This window comes from Kalmanozyma brasiliensis (genome assembly GCF_000497045.1).
Source record: "Kalmanozyma brasiliensis GHG001 unplaced genomic scaffold PSEUBRA_SCAF5, whole genome shotgun sequence".
In the NCBI taxonomy this organism is placed as follows: Eukaryota; Fungi; Basidiomycota; class Ustilaginomycetes; order Ustilaginales; genus Kalmanozyma; species Kalmanozyma brasiliensis.
Window position 1 is genome coordinate 341170 of NW_015961988.1, and position 21988 is coordinate 363157.

The 21988-nt window shown below is 59.1% G+C and overlaps 5 protein-coding genes across 5 annotated transcripts; 1 reads left to right on the plus strand and 4 right to left on the minus strand.

The window, feature by feature from the left end:
* Window positions 1-510: 510 nt before the first annotated feature.
* Window positions 511-4692, minus strand: PSEUBRA_005179 (RNA-dependent RNA polymerase, eukaryotic-type; the record flags this gene model as incomplete). Its single annotated transcript, XM_059465464.1, has 1 exon — window positions 511-4692. One exon carries the CDS (start codon window positions 4690-4692, stop codon window positions 511-513), a length of 4182 nt encoding a protein of 1393 aa, XP_059320417.1.
* A 1809-nt stretch (window positions 4693-6501) lies between these two features.
* PSEUBRA_005180 (SAP domain protein) lies at window positions 6502-8994 on the plus strand (the record flags this gene model as incomplete). Its single annotated transcript, XM_016438619.1, has 1 exon — window positions 6502-8994. The coding sequence occupies one exon, from the start codon at window positions 6502-6504 to the stop codon at window positions 8992-8994; it is 2493 nt and encodes an 830-aa protein (XP_016290487.1).
* A 281-nt stretch (window positions 8995-9275) lies between these two features.
* Window positions 9276-10751, minus strand: PSEUBRA_005181 (Polysaccharide deacetylase; the record flags this gene model as incomplete). Its single annotated transcript, XM_016438634.1, has 1 exon — window positions 9276-10751. One exon carries the CDS (start codon window positions 10749-10751, stop codon window positions 9276-9278), a length of 1476 nt encoding a protein of 491 aa, XP_016290488.1.
* Window positions 10752-14662: 3911 nt separating this feature from the next.
* On the minus strand, window positions 14663-18154 carry PSEUBRA_005182 (Activator of mitotic machinery Cdc14 phosphatase activation C-terminal; the record flags this gene model as incomplete). The annotated part of the gene is made up of 1 exon (XM_059465465.1): window positions 14663-18154. One exon carries the CDS (start codon window positions 18152-18154, stop codon window positions 14663-14665), a length of 3492 nt encoding a protein of 1163 aa, XP_059320418.1.
* Window positions 18155-19508: 1354 nt separating this feature from the next.
* Window positions 19509-21098, minus strand: PSEUBRA_005183 (uncharacterized protein; the record flags this gene model as incomplete). The annotated part of the gene is made up of 1 exon (XM_016438646.1): window positions 19509-21098. The coding sequence occupies one exon, from the start codon at window positions 21096-21098 to the stop codon at window positions 19509-19511; it is 1590 nt and encodes a 529-aa protein (XP_016290490.1).
* Window positions 21099-21988: the final 890 nt, after the last annotated feature.

Below are 21988 nucleotides of genomic sequence, written 5' to 3' on the forward strand. Positions count from 1 at the left end.
GTGGTGGAGTGGCTGACTCTTTGCTAGGGATGGTGGTCGACGATAGGGTGGTGGATCACGACAAGACACGGTAAAAGACCGAGTCAGGCTCGCAAAAAAGCATTCACACGAGCGCGCCTCTCTGATGAATTTCATCGGACGTGGGCGGGGCAAAGTCGGGAAGAAGTGCACTTTCTTCTCACTGCCAAAGATTAGAAATCCGCGCCTTCAGAAGGCTCTCGCCGCTGGGCGCTCATCAGTCGAATCGCTCACATCGGGAAGAAATTCGCATACTCGGATCGGGGGTCTTTTCTCACGACTGGCGACTCGCACGTTTGGTGTCGTCGATGCCCTCTCTCAACGGCGCACAACTCGCTCAGAACAGATCTGTATCGGATGCGGTGCCTCTTCTAGTCGAAGAGACGATGGAGTTGATTAGGGAAGTGATACTACTATTTGTGTTCTACGGTGAGTGCATTGGAACAGAGAGTGGTGGGAAAGTTGGGAAAGCGTAGCGGAACAGGAATGGGATCATGGATGATCGATCTCGACACCTCGACCTTGCAGCATTTCGACGTTGCGCTTGATGATTCTGGTACGAGCTGCCAGCAGATCGTAGCTCGCGGTCGGCAAAGAGACTCTACCAGAGCCGTGCGCTTGCTTCTTGCCCGTCGCCTTCGCCTTCAAGTCCATGATCCATTCCCACGCCATCTCGAATGCGAATCGCGGCTTGTGGCAATAGGTGATTGAGTAGGCGTACGATGCGCGCAACTTCTCAAGGTACTCGATCTGCTCGTCGCTCATCTTGCTCATGTGCTCCTTGACGATACCCTTGGGCCATTGGCAGAACCGAGCTGCCACCTCGCTCGCCGAGCCTAGAGTGACCGGCACTTCGATCGTGCCGTCGAGCCGGTTCAATAGATCATCTCTGTTGAGATCGTCGACGGCTCCACTGTTGCCGCCAGCTCGTTGTCCGTCGGTGGTCTCGAGTCGGTCCATGACCACAGAGCTTGCTGCCTCCGAGCGTACCCTTCGCAGCGGCACGCTGCCCAATTGTCGCTCCTCCTTCTTGCTCTTGCTCTTGGCCGCCGTTGCACCCTTGCGTGCCTCGCGGGAGCGACTCTCGATCTCGCGGCGGGTTCGTGCGTTCGTCTGCGCGTAGCTCTGTTCCACGATGCTGACGTGCGTTCGAATAGCCTTAAGCACGTCCTCTGGGATGCAACGCAGGCTCGACGCCTGGCTCCATGCGCGTGTGATGTCCTGGTCTTCGACGCCTCGCAGCCCTTCTACTTGCTTGAGCATCCGCGCTTTCAACAGCCCTACCTCGATCTTGCCTTCTTCCCACAACCGGCACAGCACCGAGTCGGGCTTCTGCTGGTTCTTGACCGTGCCGACATTCTTGTGGCGATCCTCCAAGGCGAACCAGTCCTTTGGGTCCGATTCGTCCACGGCATCGTAGCCCCACTCGGGTAGATCGCCGAGGTAGTTCTTGGAGTCTTGCATACGGATCCTCGGATTGATCGACAGACCCGTCTTGGCGCTATCCATGCACTGGCAGAACTTATGTGCCAGGTCCACCGACTCTTTACTGTGTGTACCAAATTGCCACGCCGCGTACAGGTGCATCGCTCCGTAGAGGCCTTGCACAGCAGGTTGGAATGCACCCGCGACGAGCTCCTTGATCAGCGCGCGATCCCGCTCGTCGATCCCTTTGTCGGCATGCTCCGCGACAAACTCGGCCACCGTCCTATCGGATCGCTCAAAGACGTCCTCGATCGGGAAAGGGCAGTCGGCGTAGCGCACATCGGCGTTCTCGAAAGGCTCGACCAGCTTCGGCTCCCAAAACACGCGGATCAGGTCGCCGTCGTAGTCGCCACCACTGAGTAGCGAGGCGAGCGGTCGCTGTCCTTTGGTCGAAAAGACGACCACGTCCTTGTACATGGCGAGCTCGCGTCGGAAGACGGCTCGAACCTTGCGGACGTCGGTCGGCAGCAAACACGGATGGCGAGTGACCAGCACGTCTCCTTCCGGAACGTGGTGGCGCCAAAGGGAGTCCTCCGGGTCCTGGACACCATCACCGCTAAAGTTGAACTGCATCTCGTCCTCCTCCAGGGTACCGGTGGGGTCGGGAATAACGATCGCTTCCGCACTGCGTGACACGGGAATGGCAAACTTCTTGATGAGTTTGCGCATCGCCAAGTCGGCGACGTCGAGCAAGAGGTCGGCCAAGTATCCGCATCGGACGGGATGGAAGCCTTGTAGAAGCATGTCGTAAGCTCGCTCGTGCTTCGAGACAGGCATGCCGTTCCAACGGTGACGGCCGTCGGGGCCAAAGAAAATTTCGCGATCGTCGTCGCCGAGATAGGGATCCCGGTCGGTGGTGCTGTCGCCGCGGATCTCATTGGCCATGCCCTGAGCGCGATGCTCGGCTGCCTGTGTGCTCCGCTTTGCCTTGGTGGCCTCCACCTTGCAGTATCGGTCGACGACCGTGAGCAAGCGCATTCGATCCGTGTCCAGATCCTTCTCTTCCCAGTTCGAGATTTCGTTGGCGATTGCTTGCAACTGCGAGCGCTGCATGTCCGCAAACGTGTCGATGGGCACCCCGTTACTCTGCATGACGAGGATGATCTGCCGCGACAGAGTCGAGGGAGCAAAGGTGCGGGAGGGCCCGAGCAAATCGACGACGGTCTGACTCAGGTCGAGCGGCTTGTCGGCAGGGTACTGCAACTTTTTCTGCGAGTCGCGAACTTGAACCCAGCGCTTTGCTTCGTCGCCATGAAGAGCGACTCCGGCGGCGGGGTCGAGAGTCCATACGCCCTTTGCGCCAGCGATTCGGCCTTGGAAGGCGGCGGGGATCGAGCCGTAGCCGAGATGCTTGGTTATGTCCTTGAAGACTGCGAGCGATGCGATGCCGGCACCGTCCGTCATCTCTTGCGGCTTACCCGTGACAGGATCCGGATCGCCGAAGATATCGGGAATGTAGGTGATCGTGTCGATGATAGACGCTGGTAGCGAAGTCGAGAGGCCGAGCTGCATGCGCTGGATGTATTTGCCCAGCTGCGAGCCGCTGTTCTCGGCAAAGGGGCCGTGGTGATCGACGAGGTCCCAGATACAGTTGAGCTTGGGTCGATCGGAGCAAACGTGCACCGAGTCGACCCAGAGGTAAAAGATGGTCTCTTCTTTGCAGAAAAAGGGACGATAGTAGCGGCCGAGGATTTGAATAGGTCGCTGGAAGAGGTGCAGGATCTCCTGCTGGATCTCTTGATGCTTTGGATGATTCGGAAAGCGCCGCGCGTCCTTGGCCATGGCCGGATCCATCTTGAGCCGCACGATGCTTTCGCTACCGAATCGTCGTGAGAAGCGGCAAGAGCCGCCCAGCTTGGGTGGAAAGAGCTGGACGCTGATGCGACGGTGCTTGCTGTTCTTGCCGCCGCGTGTCTTCTCGTCTACCTGAGTGCAGATGAGACGCCCTTCGAAGATGACTCGACCGCCGTAGGATCGCATCTCCTCGCCGGGTGGGCCGATGACGCCGTTGAGTGGATCGTCGGCGAGGATCTCGCTCTCTCTGTCCAGCTCCTCGTACACGCTGAGTTCGCGATCGGTGGCGCGGCGAGCTGTGATGACCATGTCGTTGTGGGATTCCCAAAGCAGCTGCTGGTTGGCCGGATCGAAGAGAGCACGGATCGATGCAAGGTTGGAGTTCGAGCGGAGAGCGTCGGTTCCCTTCGCTGGGTTGAGCTCGTCCAGGCTAACGTAGTCGAGCGATGCAAGCGAAGCGAGGTAGTACTGAACACCCCATGGAACAGCGAGACGACCGTCTTTCTGCTTTTGCATAATCTTGACGCGCATATGGCTCTCGACGACCATGAAGGGGGCCGTGTGCAGAGATCGTTTGCGAGGGGTGACTTGGGCGATTTCGGCTGAGTCCGCTTTGTCGGAGGAGGGCGGCTCGACTACTTGTACCTTTGCGAAGACTGTGTCTGGCATCCTCTGCTCTGGCTGATGTGCCTCCTCTCTTGCTTCCGGCACCTCCTCTCTTGCTTCCGTCACCTCCTCTCTTGCTTCCAACACCTCCTCTCTTGCTTCCGACACCTCCTCTCTTGCTTCCGGCACCTCCTCTGCTACGTTCGGCAGCGTTCCGCATCCTGTCGAAAGATCGTCGGCGACCAGTGGCTCCTCGATGACCGCCGGGGGCTCCTCATCCAGCGTCGGCAGCTCATCGTGGGCCTCTGGGATCACATCTTCTACCTGCAGCTCGAAGACGGCTTCTTCGGGCTCCTCGAGGTCGTCGTCGTCGTCGTGCGGCTCGGGCTTGATAGCCGGGTTTGGCTGCACTAATGGAATGGGTAAAAAGATGCGATCCTGCAAGCCGTCGTCTGCGTGGTCTTGGCGAAAGAGGGCCCAGGTGGGTCCTTCTTTGGCGAGCGAGGCTGATTTTGCGGGGTTTGAGTAGGGCGTGGATACATCTGGCGTTTGAGACGAGCGATCCGTGCTGTTGGACGATTCGGGCGTGTCGTAGAGATCCGAGCCCGTCGTGGAGTGGAAGGAGTCTTCCTCGGTGTCCGAATCGCATGTCGTCAGATCAATGAGCTCTCCTTTTCCATTATCGTCCTGCGAGCGGAAGAGAGAGCCAAGGACGGACGACGATTTTGATGATGAAGCCGGCTGGTGGACCGCCTTGGCGATCTTCTTCGCCGGTGCGGGCAACGGCATTGCTTCTATAGCGGGTCTTTTCTTGGGGTCTTTGATGGCTGCATGCCTTGTGCTTTTCGGGAGTGGTCGAGTCGGTCGTAGGTGATCCGTGATGCGGGAACGATCCATCCTTGATCCTGGAGAGGGAAGTTCGGAAAGAACGTAGCAGACGAGAGTGAAGGCGTATCTCGAGGTTGTGTCGCACAAGGATGACACTTCCGCGCGGGGGAAGATCTAAGGATGAGATGGTGTTGATGTCTTGACACTGAGAATGATCATGAGATGGTAACGGAGGTGGTAGCGGAGGTGGCAGCGGAGATGGTGGGGTGATACGGAGCAAAGATGGTGGAAGACGTTGGGCGGCAGGAGCAGCGTGTATCTACGACCTGTATTGGCTGGGTGCGAGACTGAGACGGAGAAGTGATGACAAGTATGAAGTGCGGAAGGTAGATCAAGACCAGGGGCTGCACTATTTATGCTTTAGAGGTCGTTGACGAGACGGTGATGTCGACGCGCTTGAAGGTTCCGAGTGGAGAGAGAAGGAGGGTGCGGAAGGAATGCGGGAGTGACTCGTTGATAAGAGAACCACGTGTGATGGCATGAAGAGATCCCTGACATGGCAGTGAACCACGCTTGAGGTGTCTCTTGTGCGGTGCGGCCTTGACGATCTGCACAAAGATGAAACGCTTCCGAAATGAAGTGTGCTGTGCTGGCGACGCTGAGTGTGAAGTGCGGAAGAACTGCGAGTACGATGCGGATGTTCGAGCGCCGGCTTTCAAGCAAGATCATGAAACGGCTGTTGCAGCGCAAGTGCGGGATTGTATCAAGCTTGCAGCGATCAAGAAGGTGTCCGAGGAGAAGACGGGTCGTCACCTCATGGATGACGGCGAGGGAGAAAGGGGTCCGTGCTCGTATGAGTCGACTCTGAGCTGGCTGGTGGAGTAAGATGACGGGAAGAGATTCCTTCCGGTGCCTGGTTGCAGGTTCTATTGTGACAATGCTAGGACAAGTTTGATGGGAAGTGACGATTCTGGAAGAGAGTCAAGGTTGATATGAATTGCAGGCGTTGACAACGACGAGTAGTCGGAAACCCAGCCGATTGCTGCGGCCATCAGCAATGATGATGTCGGCGTGCGGGTGATGGCAGTGGACGGTGACGGCTCAGCCATCAGATAGGCTCAGCCTTTGTGATACCAACGGTGAGAGCGAGTCCATAGCTTAAATCTGGTGTGCTGTGGAGGAGGAGCGAGCGGCCCGTTCGCGGTACAGAAAGTGTGACTTTAGAAAAGGGTGCAGCCGTGTGATAAGATAGAGGAGGGCGAGTCAGATCGGGCTCGTGGCGCACAAGCAGAGTGTCGATCATGATTGGCGACGTGCATTTTCGGTTAAGGTGTGAGACCAACACTTTTACGACTGTGTTGTTCTCTCCAAAAACACGAGCTGCAGCTGTCAGACGATAGAAGTTACATCACCCCTTGTCAAGCTCAACCTCAGCCTCGAACTCAGGCTCTTGCTTCAATCACAGCGAGGTCACCTTCCTGCTAGAACAGGCAAGTGTGGTATCCGCTATCCGATCTTGAGCCTCAACTTTCCGCACCCATTCGAGGTTTTCGAGCTTATTTCCATCCACTGACGAGCACACTCGCTCTTCACGATCACATCCTCTCCTTCTATCCTCACCATCACATCCTATCTTTATCTCTATTATCACGCACTCGTCGCTCATCCCACTTACAGCCACTCGCTAACATCACCACCACCGAACACTTTTATCCGCAGCAACTGCGGGTGGGGCACCCATAGCAGCACTCCTCGGCTTCCACCTTCAATATGAACGGCAATCTGCTTCTCTCCCCCGATGCGCTACACTGCCTTAAGCGCAAGCAGCTCATCAACCTGTGCAGACGCTTCGGCATCAAGGCCATTGGCAAGAACGCCGACCTCATCGAACGCCTTCAAGAGTACGCCGCCTCGAACATTCCCACCGACAGTCCGACCAAGGGCAACGTCCCCATCTTGCGGCATGTCAAGCGTCCGAGGCAGAGCGATGAAAGTCATGAGTCGGCTGTCGTCGACGAGACGCTCCCACAGGAGCGTTCTGCTCCGCTCTATCCGCCACTGACACCGCGTACACGGCAGAAGAGGGTCTCGGACATGGTGGCAGCCATCGAAGAACAGATGAAGGAGCAGGAAGATCAGATGGATACGGACGACGAGGATGAGGACAACGACGTCCGAGCTTCTCGCAGGAACACCATTACGTTTCCGACGTACTCGCCCACTCCCGCTCGCCAGCCGTCGCCGCTCCTGACAGCAAGCGCCACAGAGGGAGGAGAATCCACACAGCCGCTGCGCATCATCAAGGCGCTACCAAGCATGAACCGGATCGCATCGCCGCTTTCGGCTATGACCATCTTCGAGTCAAGTCCCACGCCTACACCCGTTTCCACATCAGCAGAAGGCGCTTCGAGCCTGTACCCGGACCTCTCGAGTTTGCCTCTTCCGCAAGGCGTCTCCAGCGAAGGTCTCGCCAGCTCTTCGACCCTTCCCTCGATCACCTCTCGACAGTTCTCGGCAGCGGCTGCTACCGTGTTGGCCGAGATGAACGCACGTCTGACCGCAGCAGGACGATCGGCCGGCTCGTTGACGACCATGTCGAGTCTAGGCAACGGCACATGGTCGAATCTCGCTGCATCCGCCTCCTCGCAGGGCATGTCTAAGAGTCGTTCCGGCAGATACGAGATCCGCCACGAGCGTCAATTCAATAAGATGGACTCGATCGTCAACCACTATGCCGCTCGACGTGTGGGTGCAGGTATCGCGGAGAAGGCCATGGATGCGGGCAAAAGCAGCAATTCAGCACCGTCGAGCTCATCAGCCGTTGCCGCGGCACCGCGACTGACAGCGAGCGCTTCCTCTCAGAGACGCACCCGCGTCGACGCTTCCACATCCACCCGCAGTCTTGCTGCCATGGCTCGCACCACCAACGCACGCAAGGTCCCGACCCAACGTCGCCCATTGCCTATCCCACCCGTCGCGCAAGCCAAGCTCCCGACCATCGTCAGCAACCCCGCATCGCACATCAAATCCTCCAAAGCACGCCAAGCCTCGACCGCAACCACCGGCACCACCACCAGCACCGACTCGCGCGGCGCAAAGCGTCTCCGTGTCGCCGTGTCCGAAGACCAAGACGCTCTTCAGAATACCGTACTCGAGATCCCTCCGGAAAAGAAGAGCGTCATGATCCGCGTCACCCGCCCCGAACGCGAAGGCATGCCGTACAAATTCGACGTTGCCTCCTCGTCAACAGATGGAGCGACACGCGCAGCCTCTTCGCTGCGCAAGACGGTCATCAAGGCAACCAAAGGCTTGAGTGGTGGCAAGACGAATGCCAGTGCGCAATCGCAGAAGAGGGAGGCGGCGTTTGTCAAGCAGCAGCAGCATCAGGCGGCCGTATCGCGCAGCATCAGCTCGAGAGCCGTTGCCGGCGACACACCGAGCTCGACGGGGACGAGGAACAAGTTTACTGGCGTGCCCACCACTACACCGGTCGAGTCGAGGCAGGAGATGCGCAAGCCCTCGGTAGCGGCATCCGCGCTGAGCGGCGCTACGGAAGCGAGCAAGCAGGGGAGCATCAGCAGCCGGTTCGGCGGGAGCATACGGAGTAGTGTCTCCCAAGGCCTGAGTCGAGCCGACTCGGCACGTCAGGCTCGGTTGAAGGAGATCAAAGCCAGGACCAAAGCGGCGTTGAACGGGTTTGCGAGTCAGCGCAACGTCAGTGCGTCTTCCACCATCGCCACTAATTCACCGCGCAAACCGATCCCGACGATCCACGAGACATTCTCGTCCAGCGTCATGCGACCTACCATTGCGAGCCTTGGCCGGTCTGCAGGTACGACGGGGAGCAACGGCTCTGCGTCTCTCCCTATGCTGTCCACTATCGGTCAGCCTGTCACCCGCAGTGCAGTGACAACCCTCCAACGCGCCGCCACGCACGCCGCTGGGGTCGGTCAAATCCTCACCCCCTCCCTCACCCCTCGCTCTTCCTCTCTGCGTCACCTCCGCCGTGTCCTCCGCAAACAGCAAAAACAGGCCGAGCTGGAACACGATCGCGTTGCGGCGGCGGAGAACATCGCCCCCGGTGACGTGGTCCCCTCGGTGATCCAGCAGGGCAAGTATTTCGACAAGGCCGAGACGAGCATTCGAGCGGTCAACTCGAGTTTCGGGCTGAGTCGCGCGAGGACGATGGGTGTGCGACCGGCCGGACCGAGGGAGGCGCTGACGAGCAGCCGGATGACCACGAGCGCGCTCAATCGCATGTAGACCCTCTTTCGACTTTCTTACCCAGCGATAGGGCTGGCCTTCTTTCACTTTGTGTTTTCCACGATATATACCCACTAGAATGAATGCATGTCTTTTGAGAACACCATCTCAGCGTGCGATGAAGCACCATCTCAAGTGCGATTCATCTTTTGGCAGAATGAGCGACCTGTGTGTTATTGCGACGAGATGCAGCTATTACGATTGTCCGAAACGAGACTCTATGCGAGTGGGTCTATGCGGTCCATCCTGTTTCAACGACGGGGACCGGTATCTTCCCCTTCTCAAACGAGCAGAGCGGTAGCGCCGAGGGCGAGGGCGGCAGCGACGCTGGTGGCGATAACCATTACCTCCCCACCCATCTTTCCGGCTGAGCTCTTGTGGTTCCCACTGGCGGCAGCGGCGGCGGCACCGGTGGTGGAGGAGCTCTTACTACCCAACACTGCACCAGTGGCACTCGCCACACCACCAGTTTGAGTCCCCGTCATGGTCTGATTCACCGCCGCCGTCGGGTTGTACTTTGCATCCTTGGCCTTGATCGTTGCGCCCTGAGGCAAGCCCGTTGCGTTGATATTGCCCGCTACGTACTGGGCAAAGTTGGGATACGTAATGCTTTCCGGGTAGGGGTTGGTCTGGTTCATACACGCCGTGAGGGGGACAATGTGTTTGAAGGCCGCTTGGATCTTAGGGTACTGGGCCATGAACTCTTCCATGGTGTGACCGTTGATTTCGTGCGTGAGGACGATGTTGCCTTGGTGAGCACGGGGACCGGCGGTTTCCTGCGCGATGATCGAGGCGTAGTTGGCATCGATCGAGGCCGTGGGAAGAGTTCCGAGGGGGAGGATCTTCCAATCATCCGTGTCGTCCGTCCAGAGCACACTCTCGAGCCCAAGACCCTTGGCAATGGCACGAACGCGGTCGTCAATATCACCGAAGGGAGGTCGCCAGCAAGTGGGCGTCACACCAACAACATCCTTGATCACCTTGGCCGTGTAGTACAGCTCGGCAAACACCTGCTCGTCCGGGAACGACGTCATGTACTGATGCGACCACGTGTGCACGCAAATGTGGTGACCATCGACAATACCGCGTTGCGCCTCCAAAGGCCAATCGAGCACGTTGGAGCCGATGTAGAACATGGTCGCCTTCTGGTTGTTCTTCTGGAGGAAGTCGTAGAACGCGTTGTGGGTGCAGTTGGGTCCATCATCGAACGTGAGTCCCCACGTATCCGGTTCGGGGCAGCTGACGAGATCGTTGGCGAGGTTCGGGTGCTTGGGCGTATCGCAGCCGCCGAAGGTCCACCAGCAATCCGGGTCGCTGTGGGGGTAGGTAGGGGTGAAGGCGGAGAAATCCCCATTGGCCGTGCCCTTGGGCGTGATGCCGGCGGGGATGATGCCGGACGCCTTGATGGAAGCCCACACCGCCTGCGCCTGCGTATCGCCGGGCAGGATCGTGGCGTTGTCCCAGGGCGCAGGGAAGTTCTTGGCGATCGCCGAAATCTCGGGAAGGTTGTAGGCGGTGCACTCTTGGGTGGCGTCCGTGATGGCCGCTTGATCGGGCTCGGTGGTGGCGCGCGGTCGAAGGGCAGGTTGAACGGGCGACCCACGCTTGTGAATCAGCTTCTGGTACTCGCCACTGTCGCGATGACGACGGTAGAGGTCCTCGATGGCTTTGGGGTCGGCGATGCCGCGACCGATGTTGGCGGTGACCGAGGTGGCCAGCGTCACGGCCGCCACGAGGGCGGTAGCGGAGAGCTTCATGATCGTCTATGGCTATGCAATCCAAGTCGAAAGGGAAGGTGATGCGATGGAAGGAACGTTGCCGATGAGAAAAGGGCGGTAACGAAGGGAGGGTGATGAAGGGAGAGGAGATCAAGAGTAGTTGATAGGGGAAGGAGAAGGACCAACCGCTCGGGACGTATGATACATATATCAGGGATCTCGACCCGCACCTTGACTCAAGCTCAGGGGCGTTGAGCAGACGCATCACCAAGGGCGGAGTCGGGCGAGCGGGTCCTGCCCTGCAACCCCCCACCGCCGACGTGGGTTTGCATTCGGTGGGAGAGGGCACGAGCTCAACAAGCTTTCATCTCAAGGCACACGGGCAAGCAAACAAGCGCCTGCAGTCCAAGCCGGCGGCCAGCATCAGCTGCGGCGTTCGACAAGGCTGCGGCGGCAAGGATCTGCGTCAACAGGACTCCCGAGGCGATCCAACAAAGGCGTCAAGATTATCCTTTGTCCGATTGACCGCCGGATGGCTCGAACAGAGCGGATTGCCGAGCACGTTTGGCAGCTGCCTCCTGCTTCGGTCGCGGATCGACACGAAGGGCAGCAAGCGGGTTCGGAGTTGCAATGCACAACGGACATGGGGCGACGCGATGGCAGCCAAAGCACCGGCGAGTCTTGAGGGAGGGAGGGGCTCGGAAGCAGAGGTGCAGGAGCGTAGCTGGCGAGGCGAAACGAGTGTCGATCCGTTTCTCGCTCGCCAAAGCCGAGGCCATCCAGCAGTGCAGACGAAGACCGAAGCGAGGGTCCCGGTGTGCTGGAGCCCTCGGCGTTGGAAGAAAATTCTCTGGCAGCCAGGGCCGCCTCGCTTGGGTGCCCAGCGACGCTCTAGCGTGCAAGCCAGTGCCGGTCTGAACATCGGCCGCCGGAAACAATGGCCAAGCAGGAGAGAGAGGAACACACAACCTTATTGTTTCTCTGAAACGCGTTCGGAGTTCAGAAGCCAGAGCCTATTGTAGGCGTCAGACGCCATGAACCTCGAAACCTGTCTTTGGACTATGTTGACGCACCTTTGTCGTACGATGCGGATGAATCGACGTGCAAACGCCGTCGGCAAGCCATCCGAGCAGCGTGGTGACACAACGTAGAAGCTCACCTCTCAGGCTAGGTTGGATGCTGGCGTGGAACTCCGTGGCTTATAAGCGAGAGCCAATGGGAATAGAAGTCTTCTTTTTCGGGAAAGACTCGCCGAGCCGTCGGCAGGTGTTGCAGCGTGAGTCGGCGGCACGTGTGTTGGATGTGCTGGCAAAGAGTCGTGTGTGTGTGTGTTGACGCGCACAAAATTTCGGGGACGCGTTTTGAATGAGCTTGTTGCCGAGATTGACTAGTGCTTGTGACATGCCGTGCGTCGATCATTGTTCTCCTCGGCACCGCTCGTTTGCAGATTCGAGGTCATCGCCACAGCGTCATGTTGCTGTTCAAGCGCGCATACGCGAGGCCATAGGCTCGTGCTCTCGTCACACGGCCGCTACAGCCTCGGGCTTTTCGCCTTGAGTCGCGGCTCGCTTTCATAGCTGGGCCAATGCACAGTGCACGCGCGCCTTGCTCACAGAACGCTCCAATGGCCGCTTGTGCCCCTCCTAGCTGCTTTTGCGCGCCAGTGTGGTCCTAGCAAGAGGCGGCTCAGTCGCACGACAGTCTAGCAAACGCACAAACCCACCTCGTTTCCGCTGCAGAGATCGATCTGACACCCAACACAAGGCAGGACCTTTCGCTCTCATCTGGCTGAGGAAAGCATCTCACCAAATCTTGCGTGCCCTTTGACTCGAACAATGATACAGATGATCAGCGGCTTTGACGAGAATGCTGCTTTGTTCGTGATTGGCTGGCTTCAGCTGTTGGCATGAACGGATGCAACTGTGTCAAGGTCTCCCCATGCAACCGCGCGGTGCCCTTTTGCGGCCCTGTGTCACCTGGACAGCCAGATGTGTGCCGTGCGGAAACGCATTGACGGCGACTTCGCTGAGAGGAGGGCACGGCGACCTGTAACCTTGGCCTCCCGTGCGAAGCAAGGAGCATCGAGCCTGGTCACGAGGTACGTCGAATAAGTCGCCGAGCCTTTCCTCGCTGCTGTCGGCCGCACGCATCGCCTCCATCGCTATATCGATCGAGATTGGCTCGGGGCCACGATCGGGCGTGTACCATGCTCAACGTCGCGGCTAGCTTCCAACTCATCACGTCGACCCGCGCACGATGGGCGATCGTCGTAGCGGATAGGTGGGTCAGCTCGCCTCTTGCCCGTATTGCTGTTTGCGGCCACTGATACACTACTGCCCGGACAGCCACGCGATCTCTCGTGTCGACCAACCGCAACTAGTGCGTTAGTGAGACCCGTTGAACGACCGCCCGCTGCCCCACCGTCCCTTCGCTCAGCTCCCCATCTGAGATGGACGCCCGCAACTATATTTAGCCCGCTGACCTACCAACCTCGTTGCTTCGCTGATGAAACCAAGTCTCGACGGCACTACACCCACACGCAAAGCGTCCAAGATGCCAACATTTGCATTCACGATTGAGCCCTCACAGCGCCCTCGTCTGCCTGATCGATCCGCCATCCGTTGGTCCTCTCCTGCTACTGCATGTCGATCGGAACACAGACACTTCACGCACGCCTTTCCACTCTCGACAGGTCAACCAGGGGGAATAGGAGACTTCGAATTGAACTGTGAAACGGGCAAATACGTTCGGACCGTTGTTCGGGGGAAATCATCGTTGGAATCGCGCACCTGGACTCGTTGGGTCGTTCGGGTGGTGATCTTGCTCGGTTCATCCCGTCATCCTGCTTGACCCTCCTCTCCTCTCCCTCTCGCGCGATACGGACTAGGTCAGCGGAAGGCGCCTAGCAGCAGTCACATGCGACGCATCCCTTCTCGCACTTGCATTCGCCGCCGTCCTGCTCGCACTTGCAGTTCTTCTTCGTGGCAGACTTGCAGGCGCAGGCGTCGGTGCAGCCGTTGCACTTGCAGGTGCCGGGTGCGCACGTGCACTTGCCGTTGTTGGACGAGGAGCAGCTGCAGGCCATTTAAGTTTGGGTTGTGTGTGTGTGGCTTGGCGGTGTGCGGTTTACGTGGTGTGGTGTGCTGCGGTGTGAGTGTGTGTGGTGTGCGGGGTGTGCGGATGATGGAGGTTGAGCGACTGGGGAGTGGGGGGTTATATACCCTTGATCCTCCACGACTCGTCTGCGCACGCCCCTCCTCAACTCCGGCCCCTCAGGGTCAGGATCAGGGTCGAGGGCGCAGGCGAAATTGCCTCAATTCCCAAACTCAGCCTGAGCCTTGGCTGGGATGTCGTGTGCCGCCCGCCCAATTTCCCAAGCCTCACCAAGCCAAAATCCTGCCGCTAGCCTGGCTGGGAAAAAAGTGACTGATCCGGATCAGCGTGGAGGCCAGGGTTGCGCGAATTTCGCCAACCAATCACAGCCCTCCCCTAGGCTCGCCTTATCAGAGCACCAACACTGAGAGCTGAGTAGAGCAAGATTCGACCGGATTCCATGGTGTAGAAGCGTAGAAGCCTGTAAGAGTGCGGTCCCGGGCCGGACGAGTGTCAGCGAAATGAAGCACACAAAGGTGGGGTGCAGTGCGGAGTCGACGGTCGGTTGTGCAGCTCAGTGTGCGAGTGCGAGATGAAGCGCTGGTGGGATAGACGGCATTTGACAACCCACCACGCTGCAGCTCGACAAGTGCGTATATGCGCCCGCTCGTGTCCGCGCGGAGCGGTGGGGTGCTATTCCTGTCGCATCGTCGATCAACGACAGCCATCAGGCAGGGGATGTATATCCGAGTCCCATCTTCCTCACTCACACTCGGTCAGCCTTCATGTGAACACCCGTCTTCCGTATAGAAACATGCATTTCGTGACCATGCCTCGCAATCCACCACAATCTCGTGCTACCGCCGGCGCGACTGACTCGACCGGGCAGCGTCCATCATCTCGCTCGACAGCTGCATACCCTCCCTACCATACTCAAATGGTGCGCTGGTGGATGTGGTCATCCCGCCATACACCTCGATCGACCCATTCGAGGAAGATGCACTCAACCCCTGGGAGGCAGACGGGCTGATGTGGCCCATGCTGCTCTTCCTCGATCTATCAGCGGGTTTCCGCTCCCAATCTGCCGTGCGAATCCCACCAAGGGAGAGACTGCGACCCTGAGGATGACTCGGTTCGCGGCGCAGCTCGGCGGGAGTCTCGCCAGGGGGGGTGGGGGACAACCGACCCGTGCTATTGCGCATGCCTAGCCAGGCACGTTCCTTCTCCGCTTCGGCGCGGTACGTTCGCAACGCAGGCTTGTCCGACACGCGGCGAGGGTCGTCACCGTCCGATCCACCCTGCTGCATGTCGCCATCCCACAGCGGCTCCGAAGACTCAAACTGATGTCCCAAGCCGAGGTAGTCGGTCGTAGCAGATTTGGCCTGGTCCTGATGCCCGCCTCCATCCACCCTTGGATCCGGTACGAGCCGATACGGCGTATTCGCTTGCAACGCCTTGACGTCCACCACCTGCCCGACGACAAACCCAGAGTGCTGCGATCCCATCGTCTTGAGGTCGTCGTCGATCTGGCGGTGCTGCATCCCGTATCCCGGTTGTTTCATGGGCATCTCCGCCGAGCGACCGCGACTCGCTGCTGGGGCCCGATTGGGCTTCACAAGACCATTTCGCTTCTGCTTGAGCGCTGCACCGTTGCCTTGCCCGCTGTTGGCCGTCGGAGCCCACTGTTCCGCACCCGAGTCTTCCGAGTCGGGACTGCTTTCGATGCCGTCGTAGGCGCTGGAAGTGTCGATCGCTGGTGCGTAGCCGTTCGCGATTGAGTTGGTGGGAGCTGCGGCATTGGGACCATTCTGCTCCGATGGCGTGGTCCCATTGCCCTGCTGAACCTGCCCCTGCCCCTGCCCCTGCTGTTGCTGTTGCGTCTGCGCCGCACCATACTGTCCCGGTTGCGTGCGGTTCACAATGCTCAGATACCAGAACATCAAGTTCGAGATCAGCACCTGCTCGTACAACGGTCGGCGCGGATTCGCCAGCTTGATGTGGCTCAACCTGTACACCGCGCGCTCGATATGGATCGGATAGCGCGCGTAGTAGTACGCGCCTCCGGTCTTGCCGTACATCTCGTTGCGCTCCAGCAGACTTCCCGCCGTCAGCTGTCCGTTCGTCGGTCGAGACGGAGCGTGCTGCGAGGGCTCGTCGTGACCCTTCTTCTTGCCGAAGAGCGCACCGAGGAAGCTCGACGAGCTGCTCTCGTCCTTGTGAGACTCCTCGCGTTCGCGTTCCTTGCGCTCCCGCTTCTCGTGCTTCTCGCGTTTGCGGTGGGATTCTTTGCGCTCGTCCTCGTCGTCCTTGCCGAGACCGAACCAGGAGAGGCCAAAGGCACCTTTGCGGTCCTTCTCCTTGTGCTTGTTGAGCGTCAAGGTGGGGGGAGGTGGTGACGTGACGCCTTGCGACGGCGTTGGCTGTGACGGTCGCTGGGCTTGCTGCTGCTGCTGTTGCTGTTGCTGTTGCTGTTGTTGTTGTTGCTGTTGCTGCGGTTGCTGTTTCGTCAGAGCGGGTGCAGCTGGAGGCTGAGAAATGTGTGGAACAGGCTGGGCATCGCGTCGTTGTGCTTCCTGCGCCACATAGGCTCCCTGGCCCTCGGCAGACGCAGGCCGAGGTGCTTGCTTCTGCTGTTGCTGCGAAGGCATCGTCTTTTCGAACGACTTGACCGGCGGCAGATGCGATACGGCGATCGGCTTGATCTGGTTGCTGCTGGTTGTCGGGGCGTCCGGTCTCGAACTCTGCATCGACTCGTTGACTCGCGAGGCGGCGTGCTGCGACGCCGAGGGCTGGTGGACAGCACCTTCCAGCGCAGGCTGTGCACCGGCGAGAGCGGCGTACAAGTCCTGCGTAGGCGGGCGGGGCGGCTTCTGCGTCGACTCTGGCTCCGCTCGTAGGGCCGACGTGCTGTCATACCTGACACTATCTACTGCCGAGGTGACACTGGTCCTGTGCGACACATCCGACTGGTACGAGTCGCGCGAGTAGGCGTCGACAATCGAGTCGGTCGCCTCGGTCGAGACGGGTCGCGACGAAGCATCGCCCGCCGACGAATCGTCATCTGCGCCCGAAGACAGCTCCGACTGACCGCTGAGCCGCCTCTCCATGTCCTCCGAGTCGCCCTGCTGCAGCTCCCACGCTCGAGATCCCTCCGCGGCGGTGCCGGCCGACTCGGCATCCGTGGAGCTGCGAGGGGCTCGTCGCCGCGCAGCCAGGTTACCTCGCGTAGCGTCGCCGGATGCCTTGCGCATCTTTGTCCTTGCGGCTCGTCGCAGGATCTGACCCGGCTTCGGCACGATGATGGGCTCGTCGGGGTCTACAGCAGATTCGGCAGGCATCGCATCGATCGTGTCGAGATCCGGACCGGTGTTAAGACTGAGGGTGCGGCGGAGGACGCTGCGCAGCATGGCAGGATCCTGTGTCTGGCTAGCTTCCTCGGCGGCCGCTTCGAGCTTTTGCAGGTCGTCGATGGTCAGATTGGGTATTGGCAGACCGTAGGTGCCCTTGCTCAGGCCGCTGCGATTGCGCTGCAGCGGGCGCGGCGCCTTGTCATCGTCGGTGTCGTCGGTGTCCTGTTCGGGTCGATACTGGCGTCGGAGAGTACTGCCGCGTCGCGATAGAGAGGTAGATCGGCCGATGAGAGTTCCGCGTGCGTCGCTGGACGATTGCTGACGACCCTGCTGCTGTTGCTGCTGACGGCGGACCGAGTTGAGCCGCTGTGCAATGGGTGATTCGCCCACAGCAAGAGGTGGCAAGGAGTCCTGCTCAGTGGCTCCATCGTCGGCGCCAGCATGCTGAGTGACGGCGCGAGCGGCATGCTCCTTGATGAAGTTGCGAAAGTCGGTGGGCGAGATCTCTGGATGAACCGAAGCTGGGACCCAAAAGAGATGACTTGGGTCTTTGGGCGAAGATGGACTGGTGGAAGTCAAACTCGTCGGTGACGAGGCACGAGCTCTTGAATCGTATGCATCGCTACTGCTAGGTGAAGTCGAAGGCGAAAGGTGTGATGGTGAAGTCACGATGGACTCGACGCCAGACGAAGGTTCAGCGCCTTGACCCCTGCGTCTCGCCGTGAAGCGAGCTCGTTCATTGGAGTAGCTCTGGTTGGGAGATAGGGATCCAGTCGAGGAAGAGGAAGGACTGCGTATTGGTACGGCGCCATCGTCTACCAAGCTATAGCCGCGCCTCTCTCGCTCGGGCGATGGAATGGAAAGAAGTTCCTGTCCGCCGCCATAGGCTGCTGCGAGGTCGGGAAGGTCCGGATCGAGCAAGGCGCGGTTGACGGAATGCCTGCGATGCGATTTGAGCGCTTCGACCTCGCGCGCCAGCTCATCGTCTGTGATACGCATCGTGCCGCCCGACGAGTAGACCCTAGGAGTCGACGCCTATTGAATGCTGGATGACGACGCTGTTGCTGCTCGTGTTCAGATTCGAGTCTGAGAGGAATGGGTGTGAAGGTGCACGGATCCAAGCCGTGTGATGACGGAAGAGGCGAAGACGATGCAGAGACTGGCTTTAGAGTCAGTTGTCCATTGGTAGCTCGAGATGCTGCGTGTCTTGCTTAGATCGAGCAAGCGTGCCAGGCGTTGACGAGGAGGGGGTTCAAACTGGGAAGGACGAGAAGGGAGCGAAGTGATGGTGACTCCAAAGCGGATCTGAGGGTGCTTCACGAAGTCGCTGGTGGTGTGCGAGGTCGGTGCGATCCGATGAATGCAGCTAGCAATTGAACCCTCGACCGGAACGACTGGTCGGATGCAACAGGTTGCAGGGGCTGCGATCGAGCAGAGGTAGTTTGTGAGGGTGAAGACGAGCTGTCGTAGCGAGTACCAGCTCTTCCCGGCTGAGTTCGAGCGTACCCTCGAAGTGATCCGCGGTGCGTCCCTGAGAGGCTTCGATCGAAATGCAGGCTAGGTTGGCTTGATCTGCGTCGCAATACGTGTCAGCGACGGCGATTGCCTTGCGACAGGAGTTGGCGCCGAGAAGGAGGCAGCGCAAGGCCTGTAGATGGTGATGAGTAGGAAGGTGCGTGTCGAGGGTGACGTTGAATCGAATGGAGTCGCAATCACGAATCACGAATCCCAGAGAGATGCAGGGAGCGGAATGGATGAGTGAGTGACAGCGTGCCTGGTCTGGAAAAGGGCACACGGGTGGGGAAAGCCGTGTCAAAGACAGCAATTCTGCTGCTGCTGCTGCCCCATTGTCGTCGCAATAAAAAGGGTTCTAAATTGGCAAAAATCCGAAGGAGCGTGCTCTCTCGCTTGGACCTCTCTCTCACTCGAGAGACTGTGCAACCAACGAAGCAAGCAAGCAGCCCGCATCATCGCCCTTTTTTTAGCCACGAGCCAGCACCTCGCCGGTTTGCAGATCGGGCGCTTTTCTGGGCGGATGCAGCTGGGAAATTGACATGCCAAGCCAGCGCAGATCGGGCGGGCATGTCCCGACCCCAAATGCAGTCCTCACTTAGCACTCCTCACCCCCATAGCAAAGCATGGCCCTCTCGAGAGGGTTCTTGGCGAGGATCGTCATGCGAGCGAGCACACATGTTGCCAGGAGAGCCAGGAACAGTATAACCAATCACAGACGTCTACGCCAAAGACAAAGCATGATAGAGTCATATCGTCGTGGCATGCAAGGGTATATATGTGAACGATTGTGGGTCCCTCCTGTCAGCCGATCCAGACGGACGTGTCAAGCTGAACTTCCCTACTTCTGACCTCGAAGAAACAGCGACGACTTGAACGACTTGAGCTTGTTGCCCTCGGAGCTGACATCGGAGCTCGAGTTGCTTGCGCCATTGCTTCCCTTCCACGGTCTCTCCTTGTTCTTCTTCTTCTCCTTCCCTCCATCCTCCTTCAGGAACGCCGCTTCGGCGCGAAGGATGCTGATGGGCTCGTATCCCACCTGCTCCCCTTCCTTCTTCCTGTGCTTGTTCAAATGCTTGCTGGACAGCTTCTGACCGCTCGACGTCACGGTGGCGGCGGCGAGCCTCTCGGGCATCCTGTTGAGCCTCGCGTACTCCACCGGATCAACATGACCCTGCAGGTAGTGGTTCGACATCAACGGGGGCAGATCTTCCGCCACAACACCACTGCCGCTCGACCCCCGTCGCTCGGGGATCGGGAAAATGGGATTGAGGTTGGAGGACGAGTCGAGTTCCGCATCGAGCCCGCACGATGTGTTCTCCAGACGCGCGCGTTGGATGATTTCGCGCGGATCGAGATCGCGCGTGCTGCTGCTGTGGGAGGAAGAGGAGGTGATGGAGTTGAGGCGAGAGGCGCGAGGGGCTCGAATGGTCCCCTGATGGGAATCGTGGGGAAGGAGGGTGGGCAGCTTGAAGGCGAACACGTCCTCGTCACTGCTCTCGCCGGATGGCAAGACAAGGGGGTGGCTGCTGCTCGGCTGCAGACCAGTCGTCTGCGATGAAGGAGTATCGCCTGTGCTGACGGTGGGCTTGGGCGGCGGCAAAGGCGGTAAAGGCTCGAGCGGTGCTGTTCGCTTAGCTCCGCTCTGCGTTCGTGCTCGTGCTGATGGTAGGTGCGGCCTGTCTTGCTCCGCCGTCTCGTCAAAGACCGAGTGAGCTGCAGCTCGTCTCGTGGGCATCAGCCTCGAAGCGCTCTTGGTCTCCTCCGCTCCGTCGTCCGCAGCCTCCAGAAACATCGACTTGGCCTTGCCCTTGATAAGCATCAGATCCTCGAGTCCGATCTCGATCGTGTCGACGTTCCACTGCTCCTTGCCGGTGCTACTGTTTATGTCCCTCGTGGGCACGCCGGGGAACTGGTCCATGTGCAGAAGCTCGTCCGAGTCGTAGGTGGCGCGCGAGTCGGTGAAGCCGAGAACAGGCAGATGGTGAACCCCGAATGCGCCGTCGTCCGCCTTCTTACTTCGCTGCATCTTCTTCTTCATGCCCGTCAAGCGTGGTTGGCCGTTGGTATGCTCGCGCTGCACGACCGGCTCGACGAATTTGAGCAGGGACGGCTTCGAGTGGCTCACACTGCTCAGCGCCTCGTCAACGTCGGACGTATCGTCCAGTGACGGTGCCACGTCGGTGCAGCCCGTCTCGCAATCGCTGTGCGTCATGTCGGCAGAGTAGTCGCCGCAGTCGCGTCGGCAGAGCGAGGGCGGATAAGATTCGGTGTACGTGTTGAGGCTGTGCGAGAGACTCGGTTGACTGGTGTTGGACGGATAGCGGCCAGAGTCGAAGCTGCGGTCGTACGTTGGGTGGCGATACATCGACTCGGCTGCTTTGGACAGTGTCGCAGCTAGGTAGTGAGGGTCTTGCTGCGTTGTCGACATGATAGTCCACCCGGTTGTCGAGCGATGCCTTGGTCAATTGGACTTCTGCCCGCAGCCTCGAGGGTGTCGCTGAGAAGCCTGCCCTTTCGTCGTCAAGCAGCAGCTGGTGGGTCGATAAGTAGACCGAGCGCAATGCAAGCCGAGGCTGGAAGCGCTAGACAAATGAAAGAGTCAAGAATCAGGTCGTGAAGATCGGAAGCGTCTTTGAAGGCTACACGAATGGGTTGCGATGGTGTTCAGCGGCGAAGATGATGCTGTGTACTTAAGGATGGGCACCGGAGACCCACAGAGCTGGTTATGAGAGGTCAAACGGTGGCTGGCTCCGGTCTCTCCTGTCCGAAACGAATGCCGTACTAGCCGAGTGTGTGTATGCGTCAAAGCCAGAAGGGGCGTCACAAAGTTTGCTCGTAGTTGCTGCTCGTTGGTGGGCGAACGATCCAAAGGAAGGGAAGCGAAGCTCGCTAGAACCAGCTCCGTTGTGGCTTGTTTGTCCCCTGACGGAGAGAACAGGTGTGCAGGAGGAACGAGCGAGAGCGGAGTCGGTGGCTGACCATGCAGGTGATGTATCAGCAGGAACACAACAGCGAGAGGTACGGATCAAAGGAGGGCAGATGAGCACACTGATCGTGTTGGGACACAAGCTGCAAGTCGTCAGGAAAGCCACCAATCCGAGCAGCATCCAAAGAGGCACGAGGATGCGTGCAGACCGGTGAGTTGCAACCAAAAGCGAATGCTGCCGGGCGTACCAGCCGAGGGAGGACAGGGGAGCATGTGTGCCATGCAGCTCAACTCTATCTGCCGTAAGCGAGGTGGATGACAGCACGTCACCCTTGCACTGTGTTTGAGAAATCGAGCAGGCTTGATCCCGAAAGAGGCGCAGTTGACCAGTA